Source organism: Dermacentor variabilis, chromosome 6, assembly GCF_050947875.1.
Source record: "Dermacentor variabilis isolate Ectoservices chromosome 6, ASM5094787v1, whole genome shotgun sequence".
Classification (NCBI taxonomy): Eukaryota; Metazoa; Arthropoda; class Arachnida; order Ixodida; family Ixodidae; genus Dermacentor; species Dermacentor variabilis.
In genome coordinates, this window is record NC_134573.1 from 193913843 (window position 1) to 193941218 (window position 27376).

The 27376-nt window shown below is 45.8% G+C and overlaps 1 protein-coding gene across 1 annotated transcript; it reads left to right on the plus strand.

The window, feature by feature from the left end:
• Window positions 1-60: 60 nt before the first annotated feature.
• Fdx2 (Adrenodoxin-like protein 2, mitochondrial Ferredoxin 2) lies at window positions 61-27322 on the plus strand. Its single transcript, XM_075697248.1, has 4 exons — window positions 61-401; window positions 720-832; window positions 23390-23522; window positions 27142-27322. The coding sequence occupies exons 1-4, from the start codon at window positions 205-207 to the stop codon at window positions 27239-27241; spliced, it is 543 nt and encodes a 180-aa protein (XP_075553363.1). The 5' UTR covers window positions 61-204; the 3' UTR covers window positions 27242-27322.
• The last annotated feature ends 54 nt before the right edge of the window (window positions 27323-27376 follow it).

Sequence of the window (27376 nt, forward strand, 5' to 3'; positions counted from 1 at the left end):
AAACAAATTAACATTTTGTAAAAAAGAAGGGCCCGGGGTATGATAATACTACAGCTAATGTCATTAAGCCATTATGTGCAAATAATTATTCTGTTTCGGCTAGTATTATTTTTTTGGTTATTTTCATCCTATATACGATACTGATGCTGCTTTCTAATCTCACACGCACCTCGCACCGTCCTTCAATCACCCGTATCCTTCTGCATGTGTCTGGAAAACCTGCCGATTACTGTGGAAAGAGTCATGTCGCACTTCCTTCGGTTAGGACTTGCAAAGTTCACCGTCACATGGGGCACGAAGCACCATAGCAAAATCTCATGCTTAATGAGTCTGCATGGCACAACGGCGCTCGCATCAAACCGGTGCATTACTACCACGTTTCCCGTCAGGAGAAAAGAAACGTAAGCCACTATTTCTACTCATTACCATGTCATTTCTCTACGCAGGTTCCGTTTGCTTCACGCTCTCTATTACTACAACTCTGTGGCCGTACTTCATTAGCGTAGCGGATGATTTGTCTTGTCCAAGGAAGATCGTTTGAAGGGGCTGATAAAGCCAAGGCAAGGTTCAGTAACATCAAAGGGCGATAATTGAGTAAACAAGCTCAATACGCTTCTCTATCTTGGCTCTACCTGTTTAGAGCAGGGACATTTCGAAAAGTTTGATCGGTTGAATGTAGCAGGCTCTGTTGTTTTTCTTCTTTCTTCTCTGCATTACAGTTTTGACGTAACCTTTGTCCGGGAAAGCGGCGAAAAAGTCAGCGCAGTAGGGAAAGTAGGCGACAGTCTCTTGGATGTCATTATCAACAACCACCTTGATTTCGATGGTTTCGGTGAGTCAAGCTTCCACCGCCGTTTTGGCGGCCGGTACGCAGTCGTGTGAAGCATCGATTTGATGATTTGCACACTCGCAGGCGTAGCAATTTTTTGGGGGGGCACGCTTAAGTAAAATTTTGCCGTTTCCAGAATGATCACACACCAGAATACTAAGGATCGCGGTGCTAACGAATGACCAGCACGGCGAAGCAGCGCGCCAATCCGATGCGCCAGCTTATGATGCGTAAATATTCTAGAGCTACCGCGTAATATATATATATATATATATATATATATATATATATATATATATATATATATATATATATATGACAAACAAGAGAATTTCGAGATAAGAAAGGTCTGGTTTATCAAGTTTGTACATGGCTTGGCCAACTAAACGCTTTATTTGAATGTTTCAAAATAGTCGTGCAGCTCTAGCACAAACTATTGTGACAGAGGGAATACTGGCCGCCAGATGTATTCATGGCTGCTTGAAAAAGATGCTAATCCAAAGTGATGCATGCATCACTCATGCATACATCAGTGCCACTTCTCACCCTGTGTGGCGGAGACTTGCCTAACTAGTGACGTCTCAGAATTCATGTGCAAGCTACTTACTGTTCAGGGCTCTTACATGCTATGCGAAAGGGACATTGTAGTGGGAACCCTGAATCAGTTAAGACTGATAACATGTATTTAGAAACTAAATTTTTGTTAATTTCACGGCTATGATGGAGCTTGACTACTAAAACAGAAAGTGAAGCAAGATTTCCACTTTCTTAATTTCATACTGAAACAGCACCGGTACTTCATTCATGATTTCAAAGTATTTTTTTCATTATCAAAACATTATCAAAACTTGCCAAGTTCAAAAGACTCTGGTACCGCCTTCTGGACCGGCAGTGGTTGTAAAGAAACGCTTTTTTTCTCTCGATTATAGTATTGCATGTACCTTAACACACAAAATACTCCTTTTGCAAAATCCACATCCGCCGTGGTGGCTTGGCTATATCTATGGTGTTGCGGTGCTAAGCATGAGGTCGCGGGATCAAATCTCGGCCACTGCGATGGAGTTGCCGCACTGATGTCACACCCTCTCATAAGAATGCAAAGGAGCACCATAGTAAGGCAAGTGAAGTCGCCAAATAAAGTGATCAGTGATCTCTTCTAGATAATTGACAAAAATTTCGACAGGACAGCTGAGTATAGTTAATGACAGCCGGCATAAATTTCTTTGCCTGGCAAGGACCACATGAAAGCAAAAAGTGTTCTACAATACCATCACTGGCAGTGTGCACAGCTAGTTGACCTTTAAGCTTCGTTTAAGGGCCCCTCACTAGGTACGGCCACTTTAAACTGGCAAGAGCAGTGCATACTTTAGGCACTGACCATTGTGTCTGAAAAGTACATTACAGTGCTGTGCGCCACCAAGCCAGCTGACATTTGAAACTAAACACTGTGTGCCCTCCCTCTCGAGGCAGCGCAGCTCCCAGCCAGAGAATCAAGCTAACAAGCACATACGCCATGACGTGACACACCGTCCTAGCAACATCAAGTGTGGAATGCGCAATGCCACCACTGCAAATGCCCCACACAGCAAAAAATGAAGTGGAGAGGAGGAGGTGGGGCTTGTGTCACTTAAGCCCATGCACCAAACAGCAACACCAACATTGCCATGAAGGAAGGGGTTGAAGTGAAGCTAGAGTGTATCAGTCAAGTGCAGGACAGGCTAGGGCTAGCTAGCCGGGGTCCGGACTTGAGACTCCTTCACAATGCACGTGTCCCTGGTCACACATGACACTTTCAATCGTGATTGAGTGCAGCTGGGATCGAGTTTCTTGACCATGATTGCCTCCCTTACTCAGCTTGCATATAAGAGCCAATAACAGTCCGAGTAATTTGATCCCATTTGGGATCGATCATGATCGAAAGTGCTTCGTCTAATTGTAGATAAACCTATTCACTGTGCACTATGAACGCAGATTACAAAGGTACATAAACGAACTTGGGAAAACGCCACTGCATTCGACCTAGACACACAAAAAATGTGTATTTGTTTTAAATGTGGTTCTTGCATCATTCTTCTCTCATATCTACCGAAGGCCTGTTTTAACAGCTATTTTTATGAGGTGTCCTGAACACAACACCTTTTGAAATTTTCCCAACTGTTTGCTCTCTTGTTTCTTTTTCCCAACTTTGTGCTAAAATAAGCTTTGTGCTTCATTGTGATTGCTTGGAGAACTGCCTTCATCATTCATTTAGGCATACACCTGCTTCTCGTGATTCGCTGTTCTGGTAACCTGATGTGGACAGTCGACAAATTCTGTGTGCATAATGGTGTTTTTGTTAAATGCTGCTTACTTCATCTTAAGATGGGAAACTGCAATCCACTGCATTATAATAGTGCACATGAAAAAGTTGAGCTTTGAAAGATTTGAAGTAACATTTAATGTGCCAGACACTGCATGTCGATCACACAGGTTACGAGCTGGCTCCAGCTGCTATTAGCTACTACTAAATGGATTTTTAGTTAAAATTTTTTTTTTGCAGGCACTGAATTTTGCTATGCCAAAGATTACTAGGCATGCGGAAAACATTTCGTTGTAAAAATGTCAATGCCATTATTGGTGCAGCCTGTCTTTTGTACCACCCATATTTAGTCTGCGATTGTCACCCCCTCACAACACGTTCCAATGCAGAATAGCTAGCAGGTATGCTTGAGAGCAGTCTCTCCTACCAACTATAAACACCTTTATAATAAAGTGCATGGGACCTCCAAAACTCTTCATTATGCAGGTCACTTTGTTGTGAAGGTTGTGCACTGTACCGCTCCCACAAAGCTCCCATAGGCTAAGCACGTTAAACAACAAAAGAAAACTTTCAGTAACATGAATGCAAGAGAGACTTGGTGAGTAAGTCGAAATTTTTTGTGTGCACATTGTCTGGCAGATTGTGCAACTGCAGCTAACCTTATTGCACCTAGGTTTACAATGTGCTCTGTGGAAAAATGCAGGAACTATGCCAAGTAAAGCTGCATGTCATTGAACGCCTCTATTGTCTCTCTTGCCTTCAGAATTCTGGGTTTGTTTACAAGATTTTTACTACTGTTGCTTTCCTTGACAATCGTGTCCTTTTCGCGTTGGGTAGCATTGTAGACATCATCGGTCATTAGTTACAATTATGCTATCACGTCGTCATCAATGACAATGTATTCGTCAGCCATCACATCCTATGCTACATTACAACATTGTACGCTGCTTATGTAATGTACCGTACGAGTCTAGCGATTCTTACAGCAGTGCAGCATGACTAGTTCCAATATTCGCACGCTGGTCAAGTGCATCGCTAATGCTGTAGTTAGCACTTGTGCAGAGCGCACTTTAGTGATGTCTGTGGAGGGCAGTGGCGACACGACTATGTAGAGTTCATTGTAAAGCAGCAAATCAGCCGTCAGGGCTGATTGTAGTAGTAGTTGGTGTAGAGGTGTCCACAATAAATATGAAAGATGCAGTGGTGTAGCCAGAAATTTCGTTCGGGGGGGGCTCAATTTGCAGCTCGGCCTACTCCTTATAGAAATTGTCCAGCGATCAAATACAGTAAACATTAATAATAAGTGCGTTGCCATTGCCAAAGCTGCTGCAAACAAATTCTTGAATGCTACACACTGTCAAGACAAGTTAAATATGTATTTTTTCATAAGAGAATATACACGTATGTATCAAAAATTGCGCCCGAAATAATTTATATCAATGCTTTCATGTTTTCTGTATATTTAATAAGTAAAGCTAATATCACACGAACTTTAGAACTATATCAGTTTGAAACCAGCAAAGCAGCGCATGCCGCTGATATGAAAAATGTAAAGACCATGAAATGAACAAGTTAAGGACAAATATTTTAATAAAACTTTGTTAGCCTCTTTGCCTTTCTCAAATGTAAACAAGGTTCTTGAATGACAGAGAGAGAGAAAGAGAGAGAGAGCTCTCTCTGTCATTCAAGAACCTTGTTTACATTTTTGTGCGTATGCAACGATCAGGGAAAAATCTCAATGGCGCTGTCCTTTGTCAGAATGTATTGCGCAGGAGCAGCTGTCACCGGTCGTGTATTGTAATGGCTCCGAAATTATAGTCGCAACGGAGAGCACTATAAAAAGCAGGAGTTCTGCAAAATATACGAGGGCGAGTCAAATGAAAGTGAGTCAATGCGAATATATGACGAACGAGTACCTTTTGTTTAAATAGTCTCCATGAGCATATAGACATATGTCCCACTGACTAACGAGTCGCGTAATTTCCTGTCTCATAAAGTCCCTTGGGTTGCTGCTTCAGAAAGTCTGCGACTGACTCTTTCACGTCATTGTCCGACACGAATATGGTTCCCTTGAGCCGTTTTTTCGAATGCTCCAAAATGTGGAAGTTGCAAGGCAGCAGGTCTGGGCGGCATGGCAGATGTTGCTGCGTTTCCCACTTGAACTTTGCCAGTTTTGTATTCACCACACCAGCGGCGTGGGGATGGCCATTGTCGTGGAACAAAATGACCCCATTCCTCAATTTTCCACGTTGGTTGTTCTTGATTGCGACACGCAGCCGATGCGACGTTTCACAATATCGGAAACGATTGATAGTCTCTTCAGGTTTAGCAAATTCGATCAATAATGGCCCCTGACGATGAAAAAAAAAAAAGTCAACAACACCTTTCCGGCAGCAATGACGGCTTTTCCTTTCCTTGGGGGTGGTGAATTCAAATGTTTGCACTGTAAGCTTTGCCGTCGTGCTTCAGGCTCGTAGTAGTGGCAACATGATTCGTGCCTGGTGACAATAGCAGACAAAAAGTCGTCACGCTCATCGTGATACCGGATTAGATGAGTCAAGGCCTCGCCGAACCTCTCCGTCTTCTGGCGGTGGTTCGAAATCTCTGCCATCCATTGCGCACACAAGAGCCGATAGCCGAGATATTCATGAATTACACTCTTAGACAAAGGTGCACCCTTTGGGGTGTATATCTACCACAGAACAATAATTGTCATCTGCCTTTCTTGCGTTTCCTTTCTTGAAAACGCCGCGCCCGCTACTTTCCCATCGGGAATGCTATGTCATGGTTTAGCGTGTCCGCTATTCCGGCAAACCGGGGTGGTTTGGGCGGATTACCGGATGGTCGGGGGGCGTAAACGTGAGCGGCCGGAGCGGTGCAGCCGCCTGGTGTTGTAGAGCTCAATCAGACAAACACAGAGCTAGAATTGCAGTAACCCACTTTATTCTGCTTCGCTGCTGGTGCAAATTTTCGGCATAATTGTGTTCACAATTAAGCCGCTGTCGAAAACTTACACCCCAGCTAAGAAGAATATAGTAATTGGCTCTGTGTTCGGGTGGTTGAGCTTTGCGCCACCAGCTGGAACCACCAATCTGGCCGCTCACGTTTACGCCCCCGACCATCCGCTAATCCGCCCAAACCGCCTCGGTTTGCAGGAATAGCAGACACGCTAAAGGTCTCTAATAATGCGCCTGCCGTTCGTTACTGTGAAGTACCGGGCTCGCAGCGTTAAAGAAAGGAAATGCGGACAAGACAGATGGCGTTTATTGTTTTGTGGCAAGATACCACCCAAAGGGTGTAATTTTGTTTTAGAGTGTATGGTGAGACCCGAATCGTGATTCATATTCACATGCCCTGCCAATTCATCTATGCTTATCCTCTGTTCTTGTCTAATCAGCCTTTGCAACTGTGTTGGGGGTGATTGAACGGTGGCTTTGTCCCAGTCTTGGATTGTCTTTGCAACTTTCACGTCCTTTTTTGATCGTTATGCTCTAATGCTTTACAGTGGCCAATGAAATGCAATGTTCAGCATACGCGACAGGCATACGACGACGAATTTCTTTTTTGGGAAACATCTTCATTTGTCAGAAACCTCACAACACCCCGCTGTTCAACTTTTGGAGTGTCCATTATGTCATGCAACCATGTTAAACCCAGTGTATGAGAGCATTAAAGAACCTTGATCCTCACACCTGCGTGTCAATTTTGTAAATCGGATATGCCTCTGTGCCACGCGCATGCCTCGTAGATAATGAACCGAGCCATTATTGCGCGGGGGGGGGGGGGGGGGTTCACTTTCATTTGACACGCCTTCGCATTAGAAATACCAAGATACAATGCAATACAAAAATGCGAAGATACAGCTAGGACAAAGAAGTGTCACGGCAAACAAAGTTCACTGCGCATATATATATATATATGCGCAGTGAACTTTGTTTGCAGTGACACTTCGAGGTTCGGAGTATACACAGAACCTTGAAACAAGATATTAAAATATATGTATAAGTCTCCAAAAAATCTCCATATCTAAGAAAAAGTCACTATATATGATGCGTCAGACAAGGCCAATAAACATGTTGCGCAACCACAGATTCACAGATCACAGCCCCCTATCACTCCACACCCCCTGGTGTAGCTTGCGCGACGGAAGGCGGCACGCTTCATCCCCGATTTTCTCTCTTGCACACACAATACTGAGCCACCATCGTTGGCTCACCCATGCCGCCTTTGGGCCCCTTTTCGCTCGCACATACAGCATGCGGAGCGCGGTCGCGATCTTATCGCCCTTGGACTTCATACGGAACATGAAGGAGACGGCAGGAATGCACCTGGAGTGTCTATATAACTGCTATCACAGTAATATAGTAAGAGCATCCAGCTACTGAAGCGTCCCGTGGCCCTTTACCCTCCGCAAAAGAAATAACGAAATCGAACTTTCACCATGCGGCAATTCACTGCACCGCAACAATGTTTTTTTTTTTTTCTGTTATGGGGCGGGAGCACCGAAATGAAGAAACGCAAAGGAAAGTAGATTGGCCGCAATTGACTGTCTACTTTGGGCACCTCATGTGGCTACCAAAGGAATATCGAAGAAAGCGTAGAACGCTTGGCCCACAGAGAATTACCATACGCATACTCCTGGGCATCCTACACTGGTGAGACAAGACTTTCCGGATAGATTGCGCTCAAGCGAACGTGTCGCAATCCATCGAGTCCCCACAGTGATGGCGGCGAGTGACCAGTAATTGTTTTTTTTACTTGTCTGCGAGCAAGAAAGCGTCCAAAACTCTGCTAGGCAAAAATCCGCTCGGTCGGACAAACGAACGCACCCCAAAGTGCACCACACGGCGGTCGTAGCAACACGGAGAAAAACGCCTGCGCTCTGGCTGGCTCTGGGAGCCCGCGGCTAGCGAGAACAAGAGGCTCAATGTGTACTCGCGAATAAAAGTCAAAGTCGAAAAATGAATAACAATGTAGTTACCTTTGCTGTCTTTAGTGTCTTGACATCGATGCTTTGGCGCATTTGAAAAGAATATTGATATTCTTTTCTTTGACATGACGGCACAGATGAACCACCACAACGCTTGGACTCATAGGACCTTGCTGCGTACTTTGCAAACTTGTCTGACAGTGTGTTGACTTGCTTTGTCTCATTGTAAGGTCTGACGTATGACTTTTTTAGAAAACTCAATTCATCTTTGGTGTGAAATGTTTATAACAACATGAAATCCCCAAAGTTCCGGAATTTAGAACCTAAAGCACAACTTTGGAAATGCCAATGCACCTTTCGCATCAAAAGCTTACAAGAACTTTATGCCCATAAAGTTTCAGAATTGTAATCGAAGCGCTCCCTAGATTCCGCGGCCTGCGCGAGATGCCGCGACAAGCCCGCTCGCCATTAAAACGCCTTTGAAACTTTGTGCTCGGATGGAGCTCCTTGGGCGTTACGATATGTGACTTCTGGTGCATTGGCGTTGCCGCGAAATCCAGCCCAATTGCACAATGTTTTGCGCTAAAATCTCTTTTCGAGCGTGAAAATGACATTCTAGGCGAAATCGAGCATGATTTCCTGCGCCGAGGGGGGGTGGTGGTAGTTGGCGGTGCATGACAGCTCAAAAAAATTTCAAGGGGGGGGGTGCTGAAGCCCCATAAGCCCTCCCCCCCCCCGCCCCCCCGGCTATGCCCCTGGAAAGATGGGAATTCAACAGGACGTAATCAATCGTTTGTTATACACGTTGTGGCAAACTTTTCTTCTTATTCTGACGCGTCATTGGTTTTAAACATGAGCGAGTAGTGGGGTACGACTTAAGAGATGAGGAAGAGGAGTTAGAAACAATTGAGTAGATCAAGTGAAGGGTCGTGAAAATAAGGCCCCTGTGCTCTTAACTGTGCTTGGTGGTTCCATGGTTACTGGTGACCCAGACTACGAACCCAACCTTCAGTGGATCAAACCCGGACTCCAGAAGACCTCAACTCCGCTCCTACTACCTCTGCCATTGGTCAGGTACCTTCTACAGGTTTTACAGGAGGTACAGCTGCGATTACACTAATACAGCTATGGCTCGCCGATCCCACATTATGGTTCATACAAGTTGAGAACAAGTTCTGCAGTCATTATGTCATGTCGGAGTTTTGGAAATATGAACTTCTACTTGAAGCTTGAAGACCATCGCCAAAATACATGACGTCTTCATCCAGCCACATCAGGAAACGCCATATACGACAATCAAAAAGGCTCTTCTTCGCCATCTCATCCCGCCCGCGCATCGGCATATTCAGCAGCTCCTGAACAACGAAGAGTTCAGCGACCGACGTCCAACTCAATTTCTATGTACATCACCTGCAGTACCTCATTTGTGACCAACTGGACTCGTTAGACATGGCCATATTACGCTAGTTGTTCAACTTACACATGGCTCTCGTCCCAGCTAAGCATAAGCCCTTGTTGGAACTCGCCGAACTGGCTAACAATATGATAGACGTCACTCCAGCAGTCATAAATGCTGTTCGTAGCTCTCCACTTTCTGAAGCAGATTCCCTTTGGGAAACAGTTAAAGAGCTCGCATCTCAAGTTGCCGACTTGCGCTAGGAATTGTGCAACACTTGCAACTTCAATGACTGACCCTATTTAACTCATCAGCCTCTTCTGCCACCTTTTATGCAACAGCCGTTTCAACAACCTGAGCGCAGTTTTTTCTCACAGGGCCTGTGCTACTACCACTGCCATTGTTGCGCCGCAGCTCGTCAATGTGTGTCCCCTGTTTGTGGCACACGGGGAACGCTCAGGCTGGTCATCAACAACAGTGGCGGGCGATCATGACCATACATCAAGCCAGCTTTTCCATATAACCGACTGAACCACGGACTGCATTTGTTGGGAGACACTGGTGCGGAGGTCAGCACAATTCCTGCGTCCAAAGCTGACCAACATCTCCGTGCAAAGTCAACTCCCCCACAAGCTATCAACTCTTGTCATTGCAACTTACGAACAGAAGTCTTTTACCCTCGATTTCGGTCATAAGAGAAGGTTGCCATGGCTATTTTGGATAGCAGACGTCCACCATGCCATCTTAGGGGCTGATTTCTTGAGCCATTTCATCTGCTCGTGGACATGAGCTGCTGTCGCCTGGTGGATAACATCACGGGTCTGTCAGTCAATGGTTTTCTGTCACATGCTACTGCTCTCAACCCTACTTTCATCAAACTGCCTACCTCGCCACATGCAGCTCTACTCAACGAGTTTCCAGAGATTACTGCACAGTCTCCGATGGATAAAACCCCTAACGACACTGTAACCCATTGTATTGTTACTTCAGGCCTGCCCGTTCACTGCCGCCCTCGCCTATTCGGTCCTGATAAACTTTGAGTTGCCCGCAATGAATTCGAGCCCCCCCATATGTTGCAACTAAATATCATTCGTCTGTCGTCAAGCTCGTGGTCATCAGCACTACACATGGTGCCTAAGAAGAACAATTACTGGGCGGCTCTGTGGTGATTATTGTGCTTTGAATGCGGTCACTGTTCTCGACCGATACCTGCTACCCAATATACAGGATTGGACTGCCTTTTTAACCGGCACAACAATATATATTTGAAAATCTATCTAGTGAAAGCTTATCACCAGATCCCCGTTGAGCCAGCCAACATTCCAAAAACTGCTATAACCACCCCATTTGGCCTTTCTGAGTATTTATGCATGCCTTTCGGTTTGCGCAACACAGCTCAAACATTTCAGCATTTTGCAGATGAAGTCATCAGAGGCTTGCCATTTTGTTTTGCCTGCATAGATGATCTCGTTGCCAGCAGCAATGCTGAAATCCATAAAGCACATCTACGTCAACTTTTCACTCGACTTTGTGATTACGATCTCATCACCAATGTTGGCAAATGTCAGTTTGGGGTTCCGGAGATTCATTCTCTCAGACATCACATCACCAATCATGGCATCACTCCGCTGCCTGACAAGGTTCAGGCCATCATCGTCTACCCGCCACCAAGGTCCACACGTAGCTTGCAACGTTTTCTCGGACTCGCCAATTTTCATTGCCATTTCATCCCTGCATGTTGTAAGTTGGTGCAGCCTCTTGAAGCACTCTTTTTCATTTCGAAAACTTAGTCTACTGCACTTCCTTGTGACACAGTCGTTGATCAAGCTTTCGCCGCCGTTAAGACCGAACTTGCACAAGCCGCCCTCTTGCATCACCATTCACAGACCACTCTTTCTAGCTATGGTGGATGCTTCTTCAGAAGCCATGGGAGCTGCTCTTCGTCAGTCGATTAATAGTGCATGGGTGCCCATCTCCTTCTTTTCCCGCAAGTTACGTGACACTGAGCGTCAATACAGTACTTTCGGACTGGAGCTCCTTGCGGCCTACCTCACAGTGAGGCATTTCAGGTACTTCCTTGAAGGGCAACAATATATAATTCTTACCAACCAGGGCTGGGCCAAGATACTTTGTAATCGTATCATGCTACGATGCAAGAAACTTGAGCAAGTATTTCAGGTACAGATACAATATACTACCACAGTTATAGTACGTGATACGATACTTTCCATTTGTATGTTGAAATACTTCGATACATTCGCGGATTTCTTATCATAGATCTATATAATGTAGCAGAGCACATATACACAAAAATGTTTCTTGGAAATTTCTTAACTCCGACCAACCTTGTTTCGTTTGAATGAAATGTCTGTTAGTATCACAGATTTTTTTGTCTTTCTTGACTAAAGTATAATATATTCATTCCGAAACAATTTGTTGGGGTTGCTTTAGCTGTTTGACATGAAAGCTGTTTATGTGCTGTGCACTCAGCAGATTTTGTTTCTGGTATTTGTAATTGATGGGAGAGACTGCTCTGCTTGTTGACCAGTTAGCGGGTCACCATATAATTACAAGAACGTCAATAAGAAGCCTCTGCACAATGGCACAAATACCACTGTGCAAACTTGTTCGTGAAATACAAAAATAAAGAAAACGAAAGGCTGTGCGCAAACGTTCGCGCACTTGCTTTTGTCAAGACAGCACAAGCGGCACCATGTGACTCTGCTCCACCAATAGGGATGCGCAGGCCTCATAGCCTGCCATCGCTGGAGTGCTCCTCAGAAAGATAAAAGACTGTCGCTGCCTTTAGTTTTATTCTAGTGGCGTAGTGGCAGCATATCAGCCTGAAAAGTTAAGCACAGCCAACGTTAATATTTTTGCACGGTGATGTTGCGATAGCAGTGTCTTGTATATTAAGATACATGATACATTATCTTGTGTATCGGAAATACACATACTGATACACTTCTTGCCAGGCGTATCATGATACAGATTCAAGATATGCAAAAGGTATTTAAGCTACATGTATCTTCGATACTGCTCAGCACTGTTACCGACCAAAAACCACTTGTTTCGGTTTTTACATTCCTGTAGTACACTGCACTCCATCTGCCATCCAGGCATACGTGCAATAGCTTATCACCGAACATTATGTTTGGCTGCGCATATGCGCTGATATATGCGACTGGGTTTGCACTTGTTTAACGTGTCAACATATCAACGTGCCTGTCATATCGGCGCCGCTGCTGTCAGTGCGTGATCGACGAAAGACAGGAGACGACTGTAGTCCAAAACGCCAGCAAGAAGGAAAGAAGTGAAAGAAGTGAAACGCCAGCCATGGTGTCAGAAGTGATGCGATCCACCCACTTTTAACAGCAATTGAAAAGGGCCTCGAGACGTCGTCAGAAAGGGAGGCTGCAATGGCCACTGCATCGCCGCCGGGTCTTCAGCAGCCGCCACCGCTGGAGTGCTCCTCAGAAAGATAAAAGACTGTCGCTGCCTTTAGTTTTATTCTAGTGGCGTAGTGGCAGCATATCAGCCTGAAAAGTTAAGCACAGCCAACGTTAATATTTTTGCACGGTGATGTTGCGATAGCAGTGTCTTGTATATTAAGATACATGATACATTATCTTGTGTATCGGAAATACACATACTGATACACTTCTTGCCAGGCGTATCATGATACAGATTCAAGATATGCAAAAGGTATTTAAGCTACATGTATCTTCGATACTGCTCAGCACTGTTACCGACCAAAAACCACTTGTTTCGGTTTTTACATTCCTGTAGTACACTGCACTCCATCTGCCATCCAGGCATACGTGCAATAGCTTATCACCGAACATTATGTTTGGCTGCGCATATGCGCTGATATATGCGACTGGGTTTGCACTTGTTTAACGTGTCAACATATCAACGTGCCTGTCATATCGGCGCCGCTGCTGTCAGTGCGTGATCGACGAAAGACAGGAGACGACTGTAGTCCAAAACGCCAGCAAGAAGGAAAGAAGTGAAAGAAGTGAAACGCCAGCCATGGTGTCAGAAGTGATGCGATCCACCCACTTTTAACAGCAATTGAAAAGGGCCTTGAGACGTCGTCAGAAAGGGAGGCTGCAATGGCCACTGCATCGCCGCCGGGTCTTCAGCAGCCGCCACCGCTGGACTTCGACACTACCTCAGAGTGGCTGGCATGGATACTGCACTTCGACAACTATCGCTATGCGTCGGGCCTGAATGAGCGCCCGGAAGAGGCACAAGTACGCACTCTGCTTTATACCATGGGTCGACAAGCAAGGGACATCTTCGCCACCTTGAATCTTTCTGCAGAAGATTCGAAGAAATTAGAGCTGGTCAAAAAGAAGTTCGACAATTACTTCATCAAGGAGAGCAACATTGTCTATGAGAGCGCTTGCTTTCACAAGCGGCACCAGATGCCTGGCGAGTCAATTGACCAGTTTATGACTGCTCTACACGTCTTCGCGGACAAATGCGACTTCGGAGAATTCAAGCAGCGCCTCATCAGGGACCGGTTCGTCGTGGGCCTGCGGGATGAAAAACTTTCCAAGTCGCTCCAAATGGATCCCAAGCTGTCTCTCGCAACAGCTCTTGCGAGGGCCCGCCTAAAAGAGACCGTTCAGCAGCAGCAAGAAGAACTTCGAAACTGCAACGAAGCCCACGAATACACACCGTGCAAGCCATGTGAGGACGTCAATGTCGACGCAGTGGGCTACCGCAGGGAACCGCAACGCAGCAAGAAAACCGTCCGACATCAGCTCGTTCCGAGGGACCATGCATCTTCTGCGGAGGTAACTCGCACCCAAGGACAGCCTGCCCAGCGAGAGGCCAGAGGTGCTTCAACTGCGGCTTAAAGGGACACTTTGGCAAGGCGTGCCTCAAAGGGACTTCTCCAGGTTACCAGCGAAAGGTACAAGTGTCGTCTGTACAAAAGGACAGTGGGGAGGTTTTTTTGGGCGCGGTCGAGGCGCCTCGCGCCAAAGCGCGTTAGGTTCAGGTATTACTTAACTCCGTGCCTGTTTTTGCAAAGGTCAACTCAGGCGCAGAAGTGTCCGTAATTGCAGCATCATTTCTGGGACTTCCCACGAGCTTGGAAAAGGCCGACAAGGTCTTGACGGGCACTAGCAGTGACCGCTTAAATGTTCTGGGCAAGTTTCAGGCGGATATATTTTGGAGGGGAGAAACTTCGCGCCAAACGTGTTATGTGGTCAGTCCTTTGCGCCATGTACTGCTGGGTTTGCCGGCTCTCGAAGCGTTGGGAGTCATAAAGTTCGTTGACTCTGCGGCTCACAAGGAACCCAACTACGAAGTTTTGTGCCCTCAGGTTTTCAACAAATTGGGTACTATGCCCGGGGAGTATACAATAAGGCTTAAACCAAATGCTGTTCCATTTGCAATAAGCGCACCACGCAGGATTCCTATACCGCTTCAGGAGCCTGTAAAACGAGAACTCGAGAAGATGGAACAAATGGGCGTCATTCGTAAAGTCGAAGAGCCAACAGAGTGGTGTGCCGGCATTGTACCTGTACAAAAGCACTCGGTAGATGTAAGGATCTGCGTAGACCTTATGCAATTGAACAAGTTTGTCTTAAGAGAAAGATACACATTGCATACTGTCTACCAAGCACTGGGCTCTCTTGCCGGTGCAAAATGGTTTTCCAAATTAGACGCGAATTCCGGCTTCCATCAGGTGCGACTCAGCAAGGCCTCAGAAGTGCTGACCACGTTCATTACACCGTTTGGGCGGTACTGTTTCACTAGGTTGCCATTCGGGATTACATCAGCTCCAGAGTATTTTCAAAGAAGAATGTCTGAAATCCTGGCAGGCTTTCCTGGCGTCGTAAACCTGATGGACGATATTCTCATTTTTGGCGACAGCAAAGTGCAACGTGCCTCTAGACTATCGAACGTCTTAGCAAAACTGGCCCAGTCTAACGTAACCTTAAACAAAGCAAAGTGTGTGTTCGGTGTTCGAAGCATAAGCTTTCTGGGCCATTTACTCAGCGAGGAAGGCATACAACCGGATCCGGCCGAACTCGGAGCCATTAAAGAGCTGAAAGCACCCTCTGATATATCGCAATTACGCAGTGTTCTGGGCATGGCCAACCACCTAGGCCGTTTTTTGCCGAACTTGGCGCAAACCACTGCCCCGCTACAGGAGCTTTTGCAGAAAGAGACCGACTGGGCTTGGGGCCCTGCTCAGAACACGGCTTTTTAAAGCTTGAAATCTTTTATCTGCTCAGCAAAGTGCATGGCTTTGTACGATCCACGCCTTCACACGATTCTTTCGGCGGACGCCTCGTCTTACGGTCTCGGTGCCGTCCTTTTCCAGAAACAACGCAATGGCGAGCGCCGGCCGATAGCGTTTGCTTCAAGGTCACTGACGAAAACTGAGCAGCGCTATGCGCAAGTGGAAAAGGAGGCACTAGCGTTAACATGGGCTGCCGATAGATTCGACGAATACATAAGAGGTATTGAGGTGATGCTTGAAACAGACCACAAACCTCTTGTTTCGTTGCTTGGTAAAATGCCTATTGATGTGTTGCCGCCAAGGGTTCTCGTTTCAGAATGCGGCTGATGCGGTATCACTTTAATATTGTGTACGTTCCCGGTAAAAGCTTGATAACGGCGGACGCTCTTTCAAGAGCACCGACGAAAGAAGATAAACTAGCCGGTGAACTGACTGTCTCAGAAGTGTCGTCTTTCGTCAAAGCATGTGCGCAAGGGCTTCAAATGGGTGACAATTTTGTTAACAGAATATGCGATGTGCAAAAGACTAACGAAGTTTGTCAAGCCTTGTCGCCAAGGCTGGCCAAAAAAACCAAAGCTTCCTTGCTACTTAGTTCTGTACTGGCGAGAAATAGCACTAATTGCCGAATGCAATGGCATGCTGCTAAAAGGGACCAGACTGGTGGTACCTCAGTGCCTAAGAAAGGAAGTACTAAAAAAGCTACATGATGGACATCAGGGAATCGCGAGAACTAGAGCTTTGGCAAAGGAATTGGCCTGGTGGCCAGGCATCGGCGAACAACTTGCGCGGCAAGTGAAAGAATGTGTTACTTGTGCGCGCTTTGTCAACCAGAACTCGGAGCCATTGATTTCAACCCCAACGCCAAGTTTCGCGTGGGATCGAGTTGGGGTCAACTTGTGCTTTATTAACAACTGTCATTATCTTGTCGTGGTCGACTACCTGTCACGGTATCCGGAAGTAGCCCTCCTTCCCTCAACAAAAACTAGGGCAGTGATAGAAAGGCTAAAAAGCATTTTTGCACACCATGGCATCCCGGAGACCGTAGTGACAGACAATGGACCACAATTTTCTTGTACAGAGTTTGATAAGTTTGCACACGATTATGGCTTTGGTCACGTCACTACTAGCCCTAGGTACCCTCAGGCTAATGGGGAAATTGAACGTATGGTGCAAACAATTAAGCGCCTGATCCTTAAATCTAAGGACCTGTACCTGGCTCTGCTTGCCTACAGGGCAACCCCAGGCATTCTTGGCCCTAGTCCGGCTGAAATCCTCATGGGCCGGCGTCTTAGGACAAGAGTTCCAATGGCGCCGCAGCTGCGTGGTCCAGTGCAGCCACCGCTATGTAATCTTGCGGCCAAAGACAGTGCCAACAAGAACCTACAAGCACGGTACTACAACAGGCGCCACAGAACCCGAGAATTGAACAAACTAAAAGCTGGTGATTCCGTTTGGGTAACGGACATGAAGACCAGAGCAACGGTGCTAGCCACAGCCGCTACACCGCGGTCCTACATAATACGCACCCAGGATGGGAGTACGCTGCGGCGTAACCGACGAATGCTCAACCACTTGCCAGAACAGAGGAAGGCAGGAGGCAGCTACGAGTTTCCAAACGAAAGTGATTCATCCGAATTGGTTTTTACGAACAGGGAGTCACCCGCTACCTTAACAGATTCGTTACCTTTAGCATCGGGGGCTATGACTTCAACTTTCGTACCTTCTGCTTCAGTGACTGACCAAGTCTGGTAGAGTGGTTAAGCGACCAGTTCGATACGGAATTGATGAATAAGATTTTGTTCGTTGTAGATTACCACTGAGGGTTCTTGCTTTTTGTTCATGTGCGGGTGTGCTAAATGTCATGCGCGAAAACCACTTTCATTTTGCAAAAGGGGGGATGTGCTGGAATGTATTCTCTGCGGCTGAAAGTACGCTCCCGCAGGGCGCGCGCCGAGTCATTGCACCTGACGCATGTATGGAACCACGTGTCACTGACGTCACGCTGGTTCTAGTTAAACGGCTGTAGAAATAAAGACGAGGCTTTTTCCCCTTGCTGGCGTTTTGGACTACAGTCGTCTCCTGTCTTTCGTCGATCACGCACTGATAGCGGCGGCGCCGATACGGCAGTGCCAAGCCTCCATTGGGAAAATTCCCTGTCCCCGATGCACGTTTCAACACCATTCATTTGGACATTATTGGCCCTTTGCCACCATGTTGTGGTTATAAGTATTTGCTTACATGTATTGATAGGTACACATGGTGGTCTGAAGCAGCTCCAATGCCTGACATAACAGCGGAGACAGTTGCTCACACATTTCTGTCTACCTGGATTAGCGTCTTAGTGTGCCATCAACAGTAACCACTGCTTGAAGCAGACAGTTTGAGTTGGCACTTTTAATGTCTGCAACATCCCTTCTGTGTTGTGCATGCATTCACACGACTGCTTACCATCCTGCATCTAATGGCATCGTCGAGAGGCTACATCAACACTTGAAAGCTGCACTTGCCACCCAGCCTCATGCAGAGGATTGGGTATTGCACCTTCCCATCGTGCTGCTCGGCCTTCGGTAAACACTCTGACCAGAACTCGCCTGCTCTGTAGCTGAGACGGTTTACGGCTGCACCCTCCATTTGCCCGGTGGCCTTGTCAACCCCGTATCTACACCAAATGTTTTGGATTCATCTTCTTCTGTCCAGCGTCTACGCATTTTAATGCACTACTTGCTTCTATTGCCAACCTCTGCTCATACGAACAACCACAACACTTTCCTGCCCTCAAACCTGCAAGCATCCTCACATGTAAACCTGCAAGCATCCTCACACGTTTTTGTCCATGTTGACATGCCTCATCGTTCTCTTCAGCCCTGCTACGACGGTCCTTTTCCTGTCATGAAATGTTCTGAACACCATTTTGCAATCCTGCACAATGGGTGTGAAGAAACAGATGCTATCACAAGGTTCAAACCGGCTCCCATTATCAACATTTCCATCTGACCACCTCTTAAGTGACCATGCGCACTTCTCCGCAGGGGAATCCCACCTGTGGCAAACTTTTCTTCTGGCACGTCACTGGTTTTAGACATGAGTGAGTAGTGGGGTACAGCTTAAGAGATGAAGTGGAGGAGTTAGAAGCGATGGAGTAGATCAAGTGAAGGGACGTACAAATAAAACACCTGTGCTCTTAAGTGAGCTTGCTGGTTCCGCAAGGCCATTTCACTCTAGAAGCATTCGACTGTATAAGGGTACCACCTTGCTGCACAGTGTATCTCTATTAACCTCGTGCGAGTACTGCAAGCCCCATAGACTATTGCGGAATAATGACATAGAATGTGAAAAAAAAATAGTTACGGCAACATTCTACCATGCAATAATGTACCAATTTGCCCAACAAGCTGCTCCTATAAGCCACTGTTATTAGCATGATGAGAAAAATGAGAATAAGGTCAAAGCGGGAGCCAACGTTTCGAAAAGTGGACTTGTCTTTTTCAAGTCGCTGTGAGAAAGACAAGTCCACTTGTTGAAACGTTGGCTGCCCTGTTTACTTTGTTCTCATTTTGCTCATCTTGAATTTCCATCTCCCGCCTTCCCTGTGTTTCCCCTGTTATTAGCATGGAAAGTTAAAAAGAAACAGTGTCACTTGGCAAGAGTTCAGAAATTAGCAAGCCAGCTCTCATAATTTTACAGTGGCCCCAACAAATATGCTGTAATAAGATACAGATTCTATACAAATTAATACAAATAGTGAGTGCTGTATCAGCTACAATTAACATGCTGGTATCTTGTATCTCAAAACTTCTTACAGCGAAGCTGACTCTGAACAACAGAAGGCCATTCCACAAATTGAAGTGAAAAGTGCCTATTGCCATTGGAATTATGTATGCAAGACCCATCCCAGTATTTGTTTCTAGTGTCAAAACCACATGCGAGATGATAGGGCATGTTCGAACAATGCGAAGCATGTGGCATTCGCCGCATCCATTTTCCAGTAAAGATTACGGTTGCATAAGCTGCAGTTTCCAGGAGGTGGAAACTGTAGCATATGATGCAAGGAGTGACGCCACTACACTTTCACACGTAAAAGAAGAACTCGCCTAGCAAATGATTTCATTTGCGTTGTGATAGCGCTATGGGAAGGCCACAAAGAGCAGCGCGAATATGATGAGCAGCAACGGGAACAGCAACGTCAATATGAACAACAGCGTCGTGCTCAGGCTAGATAATTGTTTTGCTGTCAATCATTTCATGTAGTGCATTGCTCAGTCAGATCAGGTGATATTGCAGCTTCGCTGGCCAACCATTTTCACAGCATGGATTGCAGCCGAATTTTTTCCCTACCTTGCGTCTATTTTTGTCCAAACTTCCCTCGTTGCTCTTGCATTCCTTGTATTGTTAATCAAATTTCGCGTTTTTGTGCATGTTAAATTTAGCAAAATGTGTTATTCATTTTAAAATTTTATTTCTCTATGACCATTTTATGTTGAGTCTGTATTAAAGGGGCCCTGAAACATTTTTCTAACTAATTGTAGAATGGCCTCACTATTAAAGGACGTCATTTCAAAAGTCTCATGCCACAAAAATTTTTCGAATACTTCAAGTATATGTGGAGCTATCGCACTGACACGCGTCTCCACTTGCGCGCAGGAAGCTGCACTAAGGAGAAGACGAGGGGCAAACCCCCACTCAAAAGTTAGAGTGCCCCAATAGCAAGAAGGTTCGTTGTGGCACCCTGTAGTGGTCACGGTAAACTATGCTCCACAGCATGCCGCTGCTACCTCAGAGGCCCTGCACAGCAGAGGCAGCTATGCAGAAGTGCCTAGAACTAGAAGAACTATGCAGAAGAACTAGAAGTGCCAAGATGAAATGAATTTTCTCTTTGAGATCACAGGCATATATATGTTTCATTTATTAAACTCAAAATCAGTGATTATTATATTACTGAGAATGTTCTCGTGGTCACGAAATGAGCCAATAGCTATTGGCAGGTCTACCAGCTTGCTATTGGCGGCGAGGAGTTACGGAGTCGCCATCTATCGGAAGCGCCTCGCTGGCGTAGTATGAGGGATCACGTGGCGCGCTCCTCATAGGTTTTGCTGTCAGCGCTCACTGAAAACACCACGCGCGAGCTCTCCCGGATATTTCTGTAAGTACTTTCGAAACGAGAGAAGTTTCTTACTGTCTCAATAATAATCTTGGGCAAACTGAAAGCACACAATCGTTTACAGACGCTATCTCTTTACCGAATACGTACAGTGAACGCCACTGCGCGCGGTCACCGCGATGGAGTCTCCCGAACCGGCTTCTTGCGTGAAAGGTAGGTAAACGCTGAGAGAAAACTATGCGAAATATGTTCTTATAGTGTTTGTATAACTAAATGGAGTGTAATAGAACGGAGCCTCAATGCAGCGATCGCGCAGATTCGCAGCGACCGAGTGCGCGTCTGCATGCTTGTCCGCGCACTGTTTCGCTTTCTCCGCGCGTGCGTTTTCGCACCGTGCCATGAGCTTTAGGCCCCAGAATAGGAGCATTTGACAGTATACAAGCAACCATTGTTGCGTGGGCGCTATCAGAGGTGTTCAAAAATAATTTCATTGTACAGACTTCGACGCCTACGGGGACTGTGATGTGCCGTCGCGACAATTCAATCTTTTTTTTCTTCTAAATTCTTTGACCTTTCAATACTATTTCTCGAGTTGCGTCGCACTGCATGTTTATCGGTGCTCTCAGCGTGCAATTTCCCTCTGCTCCTTTTTTGTAATCCAGTGCATTAATTCATAACACAAACATGACCATATGCCATGCTTTCTTTTTTAAATGTGCTTCTTACCGCTGCCTTTCGACTCCACTGAACTTGCCAGTATCTATAGCATCGCCAAGTTCATACACCAAACCGTCATGACATTAGTCGGGCAGCGGACTCGGGCGAGCGTCTCAGTGCGCGTTTTCAGAACATAGCAGACCGGGCGCCGTAGCAGAAATCTTCCTCGCGTCTGTGCTTGCTGCATACCCGAGTTGCAGCCGATGACTGTTTGCCGGTTTTATGTTTCCCGAGCCAAGCTTCACGCAGCTTCTTGTCCTGCGGCTACGTGTGAATAAGGCTGACACCGGCCTCCGTTACGTGCGTCCGGCCCTGCGGCACCGAGCAGTAGCCTACCATGTTGCGCGCCTTCAAAGGCAGCCACTACCTATTGTAATGCTTTCAAGCGTTGTAAAGGAGACACTCGAAGCGGGAAAATTTCGCCACTAAATGAGGACCGCAGCGTTCGAGGGAATTTAAACTTGTTTTCAGCTCCCTTTAGCGCGCCCGATGCAGCTGACGAGGCCGCTATGTCCACGTGATCCCTCCTAGCACGTCACGCCGACGGTGGCGCCAGCTTTTCCAGTGGTGGAGCTCGAGGCCAATAGTGCTGCGTGATAACATTGTGGAAGCGAGAACAAGCGATTTCTCACTGTTTTTAATGCGAGAGTGCAAGTTCCCTGCTGCATGCAATGCAATAATATTTGGCCCACAAGTTCAGCAGCATTTTCCATATTCAGAAATTGTTTTGGTGCCCCTTTAATGACATTTTGGTACACTCAAGCCAACTTATCACAGCCTGCCCAGTTACAACAAACGGAATGAACCACAGTGTGGTCATGCTCTCGGTGAGCCTAGGCAAGGCAGACAACTGCACAGCACATCCAACATGACGAAGCCAATCAGCACAGTACTTCACTTTTATCTCTAGCCTTTCTTTTTAGTTTAAGGCTTGTGGATGCACTGCCATCATAGTTATGCCACACAAACACTTAGCTTTGTTATAGCTATACAGCTCGTAGCAAAGTTAAGGATCTCAGCCATTTTGAACGAGAAAGGGAAGGGCTACAATAAGCAAGAACTGCCACTGCAAACTTAGGAGGTGGTTAACGTCAGGCCACATGACGCCCTCTTCTAACGTTTTGCGAGTGCCGTGACATTGAATGTTCACATCAATGGCAAGGTAATGCTTACTAAAGCCAATTACATTTGTTTCGCTTATGGGAAGCCTGCAAAAATAATAATCTGTTTTGCTACGCTAGCATTTTCGTCTGCTCAACATCTACAAAGACCTAGTGTGGGACAAAGCACAGGTAGTCAATGCAGGCCTTGTCAACTGCAGGTAACTATAGCGTAGACATCTCCAAGAACATCTCTTGGAGAAGTTTTGAACAGGTTAAACAACTTCCGCATAGAGTATGACTTCCGCATATGGAAAGCTTCAGTATAGAGTAGGAAACTACTGATCCCTCAAATGAATCTCCAGTGGTCTTAATATTGATTGCCTTAATATTCATAGCCTTGCACAAGCATCTTGTGTATGCAAGAGGCTTGACCTAGGAAGCCATCAAGAGCTTGACAAACTTGCAGAGTGGCATTATTGGGTCGTCAGAACCTAAGTGAAGCTCGACAAATTCGACAAATAAGCGTGGTGTGCACCATTTTTGGGTGTAAAGCGTCCCCTTCTGCACCTTGTTCAGTTCTTTGTTACCTTGTAGGCCAAGCCCAATTATCACGAACTGCTAATGTAGCAAAGATATGCTCAACAAATGCGTTAGTTTTATCTGGGGTCAACTATGAGCACCTCAAGAAAATCCAAGCCAGCATGCGGTTTCTCAACTGTACACGACCACTGCATTTAAATGTCCATTTACAGGTGCTTGTGAAGGAACACTGGCCTGCTCCACGTGCCACTTGATATTCAAACGTGAGGACTTCGAGAGGCTCAAGGAGAACCCTTCAGATGAGGAGCTGGACATGCTGGACCTTGCCTATGGATTGTGTGAAACGTAATGCTGTTGACACCTTTCTCGGCAGATGCTGTTCCTGTGTTCATAGCAGGAAGTACATTTTCTCTGATTTAAGTGCCCTTTCTCTTTTGTGTGACAGCGAAACTGGAGTAGGGAAAACCAAAATCTACCACAAAGCTTGAGCAATGAATATGGATTTCTTTTTAATGATTTTGGGAAGTTGCCACAAGAAACCGTAAGACCTTTAAGAATAAGAAAGGGACAACACCGCTTGTGTTGTCCCTTTATTCGTCTTGTCGTCTCTTGCGGTAACTTCCCAAAATCATGAATAACCAACTGGCCTATGCCCATGCTCTGCTATGTTCTTTTTAATCTCAACTACACTATACTAGAAGGAAATTCTGGTCTGTTGGGTAATTACACTTGCAGCCGTCATTTGATCCCCCTCTCAAGCACCAACTGCTACTGGAATCCCATAGCAAATTGTGCTTGTATACCATGAAGCCTGCTTGCAATTCGCTACATCTTGTGAAAACAAACGGGACTGAAGCTGTGTAGAACATTCTGGGGGCTCCTACTTGTGAATGAGAGTTGCTTATGTTCTAGGAGGTGCAATACTTTTTCGACAATGCTACACACATTGCGTGATGAATTCATCGCTGCATAACTTATGGCCTTGAGATGACAATTTAATGGTACACTGACGCGGTCATTTTCCAAAGCTCTGGCAGCGTGCGTTACATTTGGCTGATAAAAATATAGCGTTCTAACGTGCTCTCACCTTCGCCTTGGAAGCGCGACCAAGAGAGCTAATGAAGTTCTGGTCACGCGACTGCTGCAGCTTCTACTGTTGGGGTGGTATCATGTGCGCACCTTGCCTGTCCGCCATGTTTGTTTACAACCGAAGTTCTGATGTGTTCCCTCTTCTGTCCTCCGACTGCTCTGGTGAGCCGTTGAACATTCAGCTCAGGCATACTTTTTCTGGCACCAATCTAGAGTGAGCTTTGCATCATTGCAGTCCCAAGTTGGAGTATGATAGGGACCAGCTGAATGTACAAGTCCTCATTCTGCACCGGAGGAGTGAATTTGCCCAAGTTACCAGTAGTGCAGTCAACTGCCGTTACTGCGACCCTTGAGGGACTGCAACATTTTGTTGAATACTCCGAGAGTTCTAATTAACAAATGGCGGCAAAATAAATGCATTCAAATCTCTCTCTCTCTCTCTCTCCTTTTTTTTTATTGCTTGAAGTAGTCTGATGTCATTGACAGACTACTTCAATGCAGTATATAACAATAATTCTACAAGTTAGGGGACCACAGACCTCCAACACTTGTCAGCACTGACAAAATACTCAAAAGCGACATCACCCAGGGCACAGCGCAAGACGTCATCACTGCAGGACAGGTTGCTATTGTCACCATAGACGCCTAGGGAATCGCTACCGGTGTCTGCAGAATCTCTTCTTTATAAGCTTTTACTGACTGCTATGCGCATAATGTAGGGCTGGCAGAGATCAAATTAACTGAAGTGGCATGCATGCTTTGGTGTTCGAAGTAAACAAGTTTTCCTTCTATAGCAATGTATGGTTTCTCACCAGGGCTTTCCCATGCGCTCAAATGAAGTGAAAAGGTGTATTAACTGGAGAGGACAGCATCATGTTTAGGGGAGTAGCTTCCACGAGATTTAATGAATCTACTGGATGACATATATGTTAAATATAGAAGTTAATCTCTTATTTTCGTATATGTTTTTAGTTTCTCAATAGGTTATAATTATTTTTCTGTGCCCCCTGGGAGATAAAATAAAAACAGTGTGGTCTCCTGTGCAAAGTTTGGGCTTTGTACCAGATCTAGGAGATCATTGTAAAATAGCCTGTATTGCCCCTTATAGAAACAAATTGCAAATGAGACAAAAGTTAAATTTTAGAGCACAGCTCTTAGGCGCCCATTACTGCTGCGAGCGGCAGTAATGGGCGCCTAAGAGCTGTGCATAGCCGAGCAAACCAGCATAGCGAAAGATGAAAACGAGCGCAGAGGGCAGTGGGAGATTAAAGACGCAAGGAGGGCTCAGCGGAACCACGATGCGGAAAGCGGAGGGGGGTATGGTAAACGCTTGGTGCGGCGACGATGGCTACAAGATGGCTCCACAGTAGCACGTGTCGTCTGGGAGGTCTGCTGGCGGCGGCTGCTGTGGATAGTGCCCACATGTCACCCATGCGCTGGCTCTCGCAATCTTCAGATTAGTAAGGCAGTCGCGCCGCGCTTCTCTCCATTTACGTGCCCCACAAGACAGTCTGCACCAGCCAACATCTCAAAATGAGAACATGCATAGAGCTGCGCTCAAAATCGCATTGGGGAATATCGTAATTATTGAATTCTTTTATTTCAAGAAAATGTTTTAAATCTCAACCACCATTATTGAGAACATCGACAAGCGGCTTCCTAAATTTTACCTGAACAAAAGTGCCGTAAATTCTACTATCTGCATTCTACAAAGCTTTGTGCATGTGATGTAAGGTTACATTAAGTAAAAGAATGCTTGTGCATTCTAAACATGATTGTTACTATTCCACATGATCAATTTGCATGAAATTTGGCCAGAATGCTTTTCTGGAGTGTAAAACTAAAATTGAGCTGCGTAGGTGGTTACTCCGACAACCCTTATGTGCTTGCTCCTCTAGGTTTGCTTTCTGTGCAGAGTTTCAAAAAGGAGATTTAGTTCCATCTATGTTCCCAACTTTCTGTTGTGCTCAGAGCAGTCAACTACGGAATCGGAAGGACGCCCAACTCCTCTAAGTCTTTGTGGAACCACACCTCCACAACAGTGTGCAAAGCAAGATTTTAGGGCACAGCAAACAAACCTTGCTGCCGAGAGACTCTGCCCCGAACACAGAGAACAGCTTTTCATCTGTCAGCCTCTAATATGCAGGAGGCGTGGCCTGAGCACTGATAAAAATGGAGATTGAGCTGGTGCCAGCTCAGTCAGAGCTAGTGCTTTTACCAGGGAAGCTTGCCGTCTGGGCAAAACCTGTGCTTTTGAGTCTTGTCAGTCAAGCATGAATGAAAAATTAAGCTCCCATAGTTCCAATGCCTTGATTATAATTTTTTTGCAATCTTCTAGTTGGAGAAGCTTCCTAATCTTTTGCACCTGAAAATAGATTGTTGAAGCATGTAACCGAAATCTAAAAATTTTTCAAAAAGAAAAATGCCAGTTTACCCACATCTTTCTAATCTTGTGCCCATAACCTGGCGTTATCCTGAAACCTTATAAAGTGGTGACCTGTTCACGTAAATCGCTTGTCAGGCAAGAAGCAAGGTTGCTGAACTAGTAACAAAGGTTTGCTGCATGCTTGTGTTTAGACAGCCTTGCATTGCGAGACTGGTGTAGGTGCTATTGTGCATCACCTTTTCTTTTATGTACAGTTTTCCTCAAAGCTTATGGACAGTTGGGTATAAATTTGTAGCTGGTGTGAAGGCTTTGAAAGTAAAGGGGTGGCTTTAATAATGTACTTGAAAACCAGGCAGCCAATTATAATGCAACTCTTACAGCATTGCATGAAAATGTGAGACTGGAATTTGCATAATCACAGAACCAATCCAGTCGTCATGTGCACTTCTGTATACTGGCCCTTATCAGAGAACCTGCTTCTTCCTCCAGGTCTAGACTTGGCTGCCAAGTGTACCTGACCAAAGAACTGAGTGGTATGGAAATCAAAGTGCCTGCTGGTGTCAACGATGCAAGGGGAACAGACACATGATAGTGCACCGCTACTAGAGACTACTGTTAGTTGGTGACTTGTTAGTCACAGGTAGAAATACACTATTTTTGCAGCACTGCGCTTCAAGCTTTTTATGCACTTTAGTAACCTGTGTGCTGCCACGAGACAGCTCGG